This window comes from Chlamydotis macqueenii, chromosome 6, assembly GCF_036417535.1.
Source record: "Chlamydotis macqueenii isolate bChlMac1 chromosome 6, bChlMac1.mat, whole genome shotgun sequence".
Classification (NCBI taxonomy): domain Eukaryota; kingdom Metazoa; phylum Chordata; class Aves; order Otidiformes; family Otididae; genus Chlamydotis; species Chlamydotis macqueenii.
The window spans coordinates 31,152,489-31,164,666 of NC_141561.1; the positions used below are offsets into that span (position 1 = coordinate 31,152,489).

General features: G+C 42.4%; 1 protein-coding gene across 1 annotated transcript in view; it reads right to left on the reverse strand.

Moving 5' to 3' along the window:
* Positions 1–12,178, reverse strand: part of PLCL1 (phospholipase C like 1 (inactive)) — a 202,119-nt gene that overhangs the window by 31,899 nt on the left and 158,042 nt on the right. The window contains exons 2-3 of the mRNA XM_086751488.1: positions 8,915–11,386; positions 6,502–6,705 (exon numbers count right to left, since the gene is read on the reverse strand). Coding sequence (XP_086607614.1) covers positions 6,502–6,705; positions 8,915–11,386 — 2,676 coding nt within the window. The remainder of the gene's footprint in view (positions 1–6,501; positions 6,706–8,914; positions 11,387–12,178) is intronic.

Consider the following 12,178-nt stretch of genomic DNA (forward strand, 5'->3'; position numbering starts at 1 on the left):
GAAGCTTGGCAGAACTGCTCAGGAGAACTTGCGTTTCCCGTATCAGAAAGAAGATTACAAACTGCGTTTAACATAACTAAGGGGGAGGAAAATAAACAAAAACAGAAGTAAAAAACCACAAAATCCGATTCTAGTATAGGGGCTGAGAGAGCTACCTTGCTGACCAACAGTGCATACCTATTAGAGTAAGCAGAAAGGAAGAAGGTTGAATAGGAGAAAATACCACACATCTTGACGTCATTTGGGATCCTGCTAATTTCAGTACCGAGCTCTGTGTCCCAAGGGCCAAGACCCATGGGGAGGGTGTGAGGCCCCTCCTGCTCTTGCTCGGCAGCTGCAGGGGCGAAGAGCTCTGTGGGAACAGAGGACGTCCCACTTCTTCCGCTGGGGACCCCTGCCATGTTTCCATGGGAGCAGGGACACAAAGATTTTTTCGAGTCCTGGAGGTGCTAACCCTCCTGGAGAGGCTGCAGCCTCAGAAATGCTCTCACAACAAGAAGTGAATAAGGGGTTGTTCAGACTGACAAAAGACACACATGGCACGAATCCCAGAAGTATACGTCACATTTAATAAACTAAAGGGAATGAGGAATACAAAGCCTCATCTGCATAGGTTCATTTTTTTTTCCTGCAAAATAGCTTATTTAATTTAAATATTCTTAGGCAATGCTGAAGGTAAGAAGCCTAAACATGACTTCTCTCAATCCACCTGAAGCATCCTGTTACAATCCTGCTGGGTTCTCACAAAAGCATGGGAAGCAAGAGCCGGCACAAACCTAGCAGCTCTCTCTTGTCCAGCAAGACCCAGAAAATAGAACAGATCACGGGCTGAAAATATAACCAACCTGTCTTACTTAAGTGCCTAAATATAGCATGCAATGTCAAGTTTAAAATCTCATTGCTTGGCAGAAAGAATGATGCTTTACTTTGTCACTTCTGTTAAGTGTTCATCACAAAGACAAATAAATTTTAAGTGAAATTTAAATTTTCTTAATGCTGAGGGCATGATATTTTTTACTCACAAGAAATTAACAGGCTTATTTCTCATCTGTACTAAAAGCAGTTTAATCGTAGAATCAGTACAAACTGAACAAAAAATGTTATTTATTTTTATTTTAATGAACCCCTGTGCTAGAGACCAATTTCTTCTTTTCATTACAAACTATTCTACAAGGTGAAAAGCAGAGAGGAAATTAACACAGCAGAGTCTCACCAAAAAAAAAGACAAAAAAAAAAGACAGGAAAAACTCCTGGTGGCAAATTAAAGCACTGCTCCTGCTGGGAAGTTAAATAATACAAAAGGGACAGTTCAAAGAATCCTTTCATAAATATTCCGAAGTTTAGAATAGAAACCAGCTGAACATCAAACTAAAAAGAAGCTTTCTCTCAGGTGGGTCCTCATTGCTGTTGTCCCAATCTCCTACACCTTTCATTGACAATGAAGTGTTTTATCTGGGTAAGGATACCATATCATGCCTCTACTGCTAAAAAAAACCCCAAACAAACAAACAAAAAAATCACAAGAAACCCCTAAATAAAAAAGGCTACAAAAATACAATTAATTTAGAAAACCAGCTGAAGTGCAAATCGAGCTCATGTAAATTTGAGCAGGATTCCATCTTTAGCATCCGAGCATTCCTTGCAGACATTTGGGACACGAAACAGCCAGGCAATCGTGTGGGAAGGGGCATGGGAAGGAACACTGGCCACCAGTTTGCCTTGTCTCTGTCCCAGTATGCTCCAAGCCGGGTTTCTGTATCTGAGCCTTTTCTTGCAACAGCCCGGTAAAATGAACAGTAATCAGGTGTGGTTACATCAGCTGGAAACATGTGAAATACCTTATAAACATAAACTGCAGAAAAAAAAAAATGGAATAAAATTCACCTTAAACTCCAGTTTCATGTTTTTGCTCATAAATATTTCCGGGAAAATACAGTGTCAGAGTGTTGCAGGATGTGATCTGGTGCATGAAAACCAGTCCTCTATAAAACAGGAGCAGCAGAGGAACAGGGGAAGGGGTCAGCTTTCAACATGCTTATTTTAAAATAGAGCAACTGAAGTACCCAACTGGAACTTTGTTCTGAAGGTAAAGTCCTGATCTGACCATTTTCAGGTCCCATATTAGAAAAGACTAAGGGACATAGCTAGCAGAGGCAGAAACTGAGAGTAGTGGGTAAATGAGAGAATTCTAAGAAGTGGAGAAAGAAACAGGATAATTGCTTTCCCAGTTTATGTCCAATTTTGGATGGAAAACTCTTTAAAACAGATATGAATTCAAGACAATGTCCATGTACTGGACTGTGTTTGACGTCAGTGCATTATGACACTTCCTTGGCAGTGGATGCTCTGCTCTGTAATATCCCTTGTCTTCAGCTGCTCAGAGAATTGTGAAGAGTGTTCCTTTGGGGATGACTCTGTCCCAGCTGAAATATGAATTTCAGTGGAAAAGCTCACAATAATCTATTTAGTCATTTCACATTGACATAAACTGAGAAAATAGGCTTTCTCCTTGGGAATAAAGAGCTCTGAAGCCTGCATCAAGACAAAGAAACTCAGAAAGACTGAATCTGGAAGAACAGCATACAAAGAACAGTTCCTCTCCAGACACACCTCAGCAACTTCTGCTAGTGTGTGTGGACCGATAGCTGTATCAACAAAAACACAGCCATTAAATACATGGACTCATATCCCAGCAGTGTCACAGATATTACTTCTCAAAAATCCCCCAATCCATCTCCATATTGGCTGAGAAGTTCTTAACTCTAGCTTGCCTTCTTTCAGCAGCACCTATAGACACAATGATGTCCTTCCTTACCTGTCTGTTCCAAAATAATCAAACCAGTTCCAGTAAAGAGGTTTGAATACAGAGAAAAATGTCAGCATGACTTTATATAGGAAATAACTTTTCTATCCAACATGAATTTATATAACAAATAACTTCCCCATCCAACCTTTTTTTGCATTCTTTGTTATTCATTATTCAAAAACATGTGAAGATACTTGGGGAGTCTCTTATTTTTCTAGAAAAACTGCTACATGCACAACAGCCAGGAGATTGAGTAAAAACATTTATCATTACTTGTTTATTGCTTTTGATTTGCAAGTGATTGAATCATTTGATCACGGAGGAAAAATAGTGCGGAACCAGTAACTGAAAAGCAAAGTGCACAAGTGCCCCTCGGTTCATGCATGCTTGCATCAGCAAATGAATATATCATGCAGACACAGAAACCACAATCTGTTTACGAACAATTCTCAACCAAAAAAAAAAATCCTAACTCCACAGGATAACTCTTTGCAGTGAATAATTCAACCATCTGTCATGTCCAGCTGGGTCCCGTCCCCTCTCTTCACATTGAATATCACATTTTTTTAGGTGTGATCAATGAACACCGGCATCAATCTGACAGGTTGTAAGGCGCACTGCACACGCTGACCATCTGAGAGAGCATCTTCCCACGCCTGGCCACCAACAACGGGGAGCACACAGGCGGAAGGGAAGAGGGAGAGTCCTCCTTCACGAGAAAGGAAAGTTCTGAAGCACAGCTCTGTAAGTGACAAGCTACACTATCCTAGGATGTATCTGCGGGAATCAATTACAACATTACTGGAATCCAGTCATCATACTCTATATATGGTATCAACCAAAGCTGCAAGTTGAAATAAAGCCTTCTAAACTGTATTTTTGGCAGTTGACATACTTTTCAAAAGTGTTTTCTGTGTACTGCCAACAGTCCACCTTATTTTCTTGGGTTTTGGCAAATCTCTTTCCCTGCTCTGCTCTGCAGAAACTCCCATACAACCCAGTATCATCAATACTTCCTCCATGAGACATAGCAACAGTCAAGTTCCACTAAACCACTGCAATGTGACCATAAAAAAAAAATAAATAGAGCCTTGAAGAATCATTCTGGTTCCTTAAACAAAGCACATTAAATTTTATTCTAACAGGGCCTCTCTTGGAAGAAAACATTTAGTGTGGAACACAATGGTAAAATTAATTGCCCAGGAAAAAACAAACAAACTGCACAGATCGGTCTTTGTCTATCGTGCCTGCTGACAAAGGCCAAGCAGGAGGGAACAGACAGTTAATTGTTTTCCAGATCATTGCGGCAGGTCTCCAAGTATTTGCACCTCCATTTGCCTGGACTGTCAGCCCTGTCTATGCCCCATTAAACACACGGGCACAGTTTATGCTTTCGTTGGGAAAAAAATAAAAAAATACGTTCAGTTGGCAATTTCCAGTAGAGGCAAAAAAAATCAACACATTAGGGCTGATTTTATCAGAGATTGTTTTTCAAAGCAGACTTTTTAAAGAATGTGAAATATGTAGTGTTTTTGGAGGTGGTGAGGAAGAGCTTGCCCCACACTCACACTACCTGTGCCGTGGAGCCCAGTGAGTAAGGCAGACCTACAATCACAGATTCTCACTATGAGATTTAGGGCCAAACTCTTTTCCATTCTACCATAAAAGGAATTAAGAAGTACAGCCCATTCATACAAGGAAGAGGCCAAAATCAACAGCTTTAATTTTACGCATTTGAAATTGCTGTCAGGCCTGTTCACCCACAAAGTGCTCCGAGGTGAAGAGACGTTTCCAGGGAATTAAAGACATGCAGCAAGCACTTGTGGATATAGTTCCTTGAAACCATGTTTATCAACAACTTAAAAGCTCAAATTGTAATATATCTTGAATAAAAATAAATAAAAAGCTAAAGTATTTTATATTGCTTTCCACCAACATTTCCTTATGCTTTCACTTGCATCAAAAAAAAAAAAAGGGAAAAAAAAATATTCAAGAGAAATACACCCTGGATTATACCAAGTCATTACAAACATCATAGCAAGGAAGAGCCCTTACCTCAACATTAAAACTGCAAACTTCTTCCCACATTGTATTTTCAAATATCAAGATTGATAGAGACAATGAGACAATTCATTTTTTTTAAACACAGAAAATGCTAAAGAGATTTCAATAGTGTTCTGCTGGCATTGCCTCAAAAGGCAAACATTCAAAGTGTAGCAAAAAACATTTATTAAATTAGGCTTTTCCTTTTCCAGAAGCAAATAGTTTTAACAAAGTAAGAAGCAATACCAAAGCCAGATAAAGCAGGCAAAATAATTTAAAGTATCTTATTTTCATTAACCAGAATTACCTCTTAAATCAACCATACACAGCCATAGAAGAATTCCCTCCTCTTTCTCAGCCCTCTGATTTTAAACTCCTTGCACTGTCTCTTGACATTCAATGTACACCTTCTTCCACCAGGGACAAATGTGAGAGCAAATATTATTTAAAACAGTTAGACAAGTGTTTTTGTCTGCATTCGAAAGAGGCCTTTCACCTATTTAAATTGAAAAACTGTTTCCAAAGCACAAGGAGGCCTTGAAATGTCCCATGTGTACTCTTCAGTGTATAATTACAAAGATAAGAGGTGACACATTCATTTTGGTAAAATCCCATTAAGCAGGCCTCAAAAGACAGGAAAATCTCTTATTTATGTGGTATTTGCTCTCTCAGACAGACATCACACCGTGTAACAAATCTATCTCTGAAAAGTCCTAAATCTAAAAGATGGCAATCAACAGGATTTACAAATCCTCATTCTGGTATTGATACAGCTGGTATTTTATTACCTAACTTAATAACCTTCAAGTAATATAAACTACTTTGGAAGGAACCCAAAAATTATTTCAGAGTATTTTTAGTATTTTCCTTTTAATTAACATCAGTGTCTCCCTCTTCCCCTCAAGCTGATTTTCTCCTGAGAAGTGTGTTATAACTGCAAAAAAGGAGACTGGAAGGAGGCAAGCATTTGGCACGCTGAATAGAGAAAAGATGTGATCACTCTTTGCAATACTTCAGGGTCTCTGAAAGCAATTTGACACTCCCAAAGTTATTAATCTTTTTCTTCCTTTACAAACATAAGCTGCAAAAGTAACTGCTGCACACTGAACACCGTCATTTAGTCTGGTCACCACAGTGTAATATTTAAGTCAGGGTTTGCAAAACTATGCAATGTGCTGTCGCTTGCTGCAGACCATCCACTAAGGCCAGGAAGCGATGGGGCAGCTCAATAGCCCAAGAGGCACAAAGTGACAGCAGCTTCTGCGGCTGGAAGTCACATACAGCTGTCGCTCAGTCACCCCCAGCAGTGACATATGGCATCATACAAGCCGGAGCAGCAGCATTCACCTGGAATGACTTTTGGCTCATCTCTCTACATTTTTGTAAGAATTTCTGTGCCATACCGCCATCTCCTTCCCCATGCAAAAAAAATCCAAAACCCAGGCATTTTAAAACTTCCCTTCCAACTCTCAAGTCAAACCACGAACAGCCCAGTGTGGCAATTTTGGTGATTACAAGACAATTTTGCATAGCTCAGGCATTTGAGGAGCCTCATTCATTTAACCGAAATGCTTGGGTGCGTGAAAGCCAGGGAGTATGGCCTGCCAGTTTCACACAGGTGAGGAGAGGCAGAGGAAGCAGTAAGCACCTACCAGGTCATATGCCGCCAGGACCTTCTTCTGCACGTCAGGCATGGTCCCCAGGGGCTCCAGGTAAGGAAACGTGTCCTTTATGCAGAGAGTAACGGAGGGTGCGTTATCGCTGCTGACGAGCCGTGAGGACAGGGTCAGGATGCACTGCTTCAGGCTCGCGATGGGCGGCAGCCCGCACAGCTCCTTGACAGACACCATGGCATTCTGGGGGGAGGAAAAGAAATACTTGAGCACACATTGCTGCTTGCCACTTTGTCCCCCCTGCCTGCCAGTACCTCATCAGCGCCTGCCTGCTTCTCCCCGTGACGTGGGGCAGCACTAACCCACCATCCCCAGGACCCCCATGGACCCCAATGTGTCTGCACACTTAGGAATTCCCAGCCAGCCCCACTCTCGGCTCCCCAAGCCTGCTGCCAGCTCCAGCTTTCCCCCAGGCCCAGGAATCCCAGCTGCCATCTCTGCAGCTACTCTGCATTGCAAATCCAGCCCCAACAGGGACAAGCTCTGGTCCTCAGCATATTAAACCATCAGGCCTAAAATGCTATTTCTCTTCCCAACTGTTCAGACTCCAATAGCTTTTGATGCTGTAATCGCCTCGTTCTTATGTCATTATCATCCTACAGCAAGAACAAGTTCGACAGACCTCATATTTCCCATGGGAAAGGCAAGCAGGAAGAAAACCACTTTGTTTTCAGCCTTGCATTACCATATCATAAAGAAATACAAACACTCTTTCCCCTTCATAGGTCACATGTAAGAAAATCAATACTGGATATACAGGTCAAACCAAACTAACATGCCAGGATTATTTATTTATCAAGTCAGTGAAGGTACAGCTGAAATGCCCTCATCATGTAGCTTCTTGAGCCACATGATGAGTGACCAAGATGCTCAAAACCTAAGACAGACAGTATTATAACAACTCATATCTTGCAAATGTTCCCCCACAACATATTGCTGAAAAACAGTCATCAGAAAACGCCCAGCTAATTAATAGAGGCTTTTCTCATTAATCAAATATATTAGCATGCAGTTAAATCTAACGACTGTGTCTTTGCGAAGCATTCCCTAGGACAAGATCTTGTACTGAAACTTCTTTTGGAAAATATGTTAATGCTGTTTCCAAGTCAGATTCAGAAAGTATTTTTTTTATAAAGTTCATGTATATAAGCCTGACCTAGACAGAAGGATGGAGCCAGAGGTTCAAACTAGTTACTTTCAAGGCCTGCAGGAAAGGAAAGGCTGGGAAGAGTTTCCCATTCTTAAAAATATGCTTAGACTATTCCTTTGGGAGTGATTTAAAACTTATGTCATTTTGTAAACTTTTCCAGCTGCCAACATGTAATTTGCTTTAGACTGTCCAGAAGAGCGGGGTCAATGAAGTGCTATGCGTTTTTCTCCTGTTTTCAAGACAGAAAAATGAATTGTTTCTGTATCTTTACCAAGGAGATCGTTATGGCTGATTTCAGCTATTTATTAAAGAAAACTCATTGTTTAATGCTGCTCAGTTTTGTTTCTAGGCAGCGCCTGGACCTCAGAACTGAGCTGCCCCTCACCGAACCAAGAGTTGCTCCTGCTGTGGAGGAGGGGAGCGGGCAGGCTGGTTCTTGTTCGGCCTCGCTGCCCCTTCACCTCCTGCCGACCACGAAGGTCTAACCTGGGCAGTTGTGACACTGCTGTGCACCTGAGCCCCAAAATCTCTGGCTGCAGCAGGCTCCAGCCGCTCTCGGAGCAGCATGCGTAGGCGGGCACGATGCCAGGAGACCCTCTGAGCCAAGACACAGCGCCAGTGTCTGTGCCAGCCCTCAGCCAGCTGGGACAACACAGCTATTTAGCAGGGAGGAAATTGCAATCCAAGTGGCCCTCTGTGCCTGCGCTGAGTATCTGCAGCCCTTGGGCAAACGGTGGCAACAGACAATCAGGGCAACGTGCAGCTCTTTGCACAGTGGGTTTCCCTGGTGTAGACAAGACCTTAATGACACATCCACTGAGTGTTTCTTATACTCACCCAGACAAAGAAAATTAAGAGCGTAACCCTCACTCAGTTAGCAAAACAAAAGCTTGCTGACATTTTCCAGGACCAGCGAGGAAATTAAGTCTTTGAGGCCTGGGGACACAAATGTACCCTCAGTTCTGCTTTCTCAGACAAAATCAACCAGTAAAGCATGTGTTTGGAGAGGGTATACTGATTTTTGAAACATTTCTGTCTAATCCCACACTTGCCTGTTAGTTAACACCTGTGACTATCAGCCTTCCGATATCCAGGTAAAGGCTGAAAACAGCGGTGGGTGTGAAGATACACCAAGCTTACACCAGCTTCAGCAAAACTGCCCTACCACCAGCAAATCCTATCACCAAGAAGCTTCACTTCCACATGCAGGACACATCAACGCACATGACGGACGTCTCATACCTGCATGTTTTCTCTCATGTCAGTAGCCTCTCGTAGCGGATGCACTGCCAGCTTAAAGATGTCATCAATAGTCTTGAGACCGGTGTTCCTCAGCATGGTGTACTCCCTTGCTTTCTTTCCTATCCTGACCGAGAGGCTGCGCTTTTGGGCCTTCCCGCCTCCGCTTCGGTTGGTTATTGCAATGTGAACAAAGAGGGTAACGTGCTCCATAATATCACCAACAAAAGAACGCAGCGGTATGTGCCTGTATCCGGGCTGCAAGCACTCTAGCGGGATGGTGTACTGCCCTATGAACTCATCCCCGATGTAGTCATCGTCCAGAACAACAAAACGGATCATGGCCAGCTCCGGTAGGTTGATCTGGAACTCAAAGCTTTCATCAAAAATGGGGTTATCACTGTTTTGCTGAACAGTTTTAGTTCTTTGTTCAGTGCAGTCTGCAGGAATCCCATGTATTTCTATGCAGACATAGGGGTCTATGACATCCCCTTTTGCACATGCACCCTTGGGCTTTGGAAAGTTCTGACCACTGATTATTTTGACATGGAGGACTTGGGGAGAGACCCCCGGAACAATGCCCTTGGTATTTGCGCTGAAGTAAGACACTTCATCACGCATCACTGAAGGCCTGAGAACGTACCCACATCCCCCGTTCTGTAGAAACCAGCCAGTATGTAGGTCCATCATGGGCCCTGGGGTCTGATAGTTCATTGCCACTATCTGGCAACCACAATTCCAAAAATCTTGAGGATTTAAGTTACTGGAGTCTATCCTCATTGCACTTGGGTACACCCTGGACAGAAATTTTTTGTTGTAGTTAACAAAATCTTCAGGGTATTCATTTGCAATCCGACTCGCTTCTGCCTCACTGAAGGAGCACATTTCCCAATAATTTTGAACTTTCATGGATGTCTCAAAGTCTTTGTATTGGACAGATTTGCATAGGGACACTAAGTCGGACAATTCCCTGCAGAGCCAGATCAGCTTCGGTTCCCTTGAGAAGTCCTCTGACAGTCTCCGGGATATTTCAGCCTCTTCATCTTCATCTGTGACTTCTCCTTCTAATATATCCTGGTCACAGGGCAGCTTCTTTCCCTTCACAATGATCTTCATTTTCAGTTTCTCAGGTGATGGGAGGTAGACTTCCGAGGATAAAGGTGCCTCTGTGTATAGTTTCTTTCCAAAGATCCTTTTCATGTGTTGTACCACTACCTTCTGCTGCTGTACTGAGCAGTGGTTCCCCAAGCAGAGAATAAGGGGGTATTCTGAAGCAAAGAAGGCCAATTTGTTTATTACTTCAATAACACTTCGAAAGGCAAGTGGCGATGTCATGTTGTTACGGTTACAAATAATGGGTTCATTATCTGGGCCGTCACAGACGTCTAGTTCAATACTCCGACAACTCATCTTTAAAGCTCTGACATAACCATTGATATCAGCTGGCCCTCTGAGCTGGTCTTCTATTAGGTATGTATTGTGGGATGCATTGATGTAGTAATGTGACAAAGGCTGTGTCATGTCTTGGACAATTTTTTTGTGCTCTGGGTCAAATATATCACATTCTGGGGACAACAAGTATTGAGTAAATCCATCAATTGCAAGAAAACCTTTTAACCGCCCTTCTTGAGAAAGCTCATATCTGCGTATAATATCTAGACACATTTCTTCCGTTATGTGGGTCACTCCTTGCTCAGCCTCTAAAAACAGCATGAGGTCATTGGCATCTAGATACTCTTTATTTTTAGATATTTGCACAAGTAAGAAATAAACTTCAGGTCTTGTGCAAAGTTCACTGAACGCTTCACAAAATTCCTCTTTCGTTACTCGCGTTGTCAGTTTCTCTTTGCTCTTCTGGATTTCCTTAAATTTTAATCTAATCTTTGATTCCTTTAAGGTGGGGTTAAGCTTCTTTATTAGCTCCACAGACGTATCTTCTAACATTATGCCATTGCCATCAACATCCGCTGCTTCGAATACAGTTTTTAGCCAGGCAAACCGTGGGGTATTATGGCTGCTTTCCATCAAATCCAAGGGTTGTTTGCTACGAGAAACCAAGTACCTTAATCCTGACACCCAAATATTGGCCACATCAGCTGAATTGGCAACCAAATCAAGGGACTCATAGTTCTCACCATGAATTACCGACAGCGCACAGTCCTCAGAAATCTGGTCTGCAAGTCCGTTATTCCTGAACGTTTCTGTGTTCTTCCCTAGTCTGATTTCTTTTATAGCAGAAATATCAAGCTTGGCTTTTTCAAGGTCCTTCTTGGAAGGCTCCCAACGAAGAGCCTGCAGGTCAGGATCCAGAGTAAAAAAACGGTTATAAATCCGGGAATTTGGACGAACTTTCTTCAATTCACACCCAGCCTGCATAAAGCTGATACAGTCACTGGCGCTGCTTATTTTCTTCTCTGATGGCATGCTGCTGAAGGACACCGTTTTCTTTCTTCCACATTTTTGGTTTGAAGGATCCTGTGGAATAATTACATTAAAAAATGAATTAGTAAGTTTTCTTTGGCCATTCCACAAGTGCATAAATAATAGAGAAGACATGTTTATGTAAAGATAATTCACATTCTTGTGAACCTCAAAACACGACATGTTATCCCTTCCCACAATTCAGTTCCCTACTGAGCTATAAAATATACTGAGCTGAACAGTGGCTTGACTCATTGCAGCATTAGAGATACCAAGTTTTCATGAGTGACATTTGCAGCTATTAAACTGCCTTCCTCAGCAACTCAGCTGTAAGGAGGCGAATCTGGTAGTGGCGCGTACATTTTCAAAACAGATACATATATATATGGGAAGTGTGGTTTCAGGGGAAGCTCCAGCACCTGGCGAAGGTCTGCATAACCAGAAGTGGAGTGGATCTCACCAGGATTTAAGAGATATGATGAACAAAGGAAGAACTTAGGGGTAAAAAGGCATAAGAAAAGAGTCTCAGCCTATGTGGGAGGGGAAGGGGAAGAAGTCTCCAAAGCAGTACTACTAGGGGAGCCTGGGACAAATCAGCATGCCTGTGACGCACATGTGACAGCTTGGGGCTCAGCAGATGAGTATCCTGCCTCAATTCTGCCTCTATTCTGCAACCTTGGACATCTCAAGCAAAACTAAAACAAAAGCAAACAACAGTCATGAGTCAGACTCCTGAGAAACACACCCAGGAGAGTCTGGGCTTTCTTATTTGTATGTTTTAGTTTCCTTTGGCAAATGGCCTTCTCACTAGGCTGAGAAGCCTATCTCTGCTGCATGCACAACCAC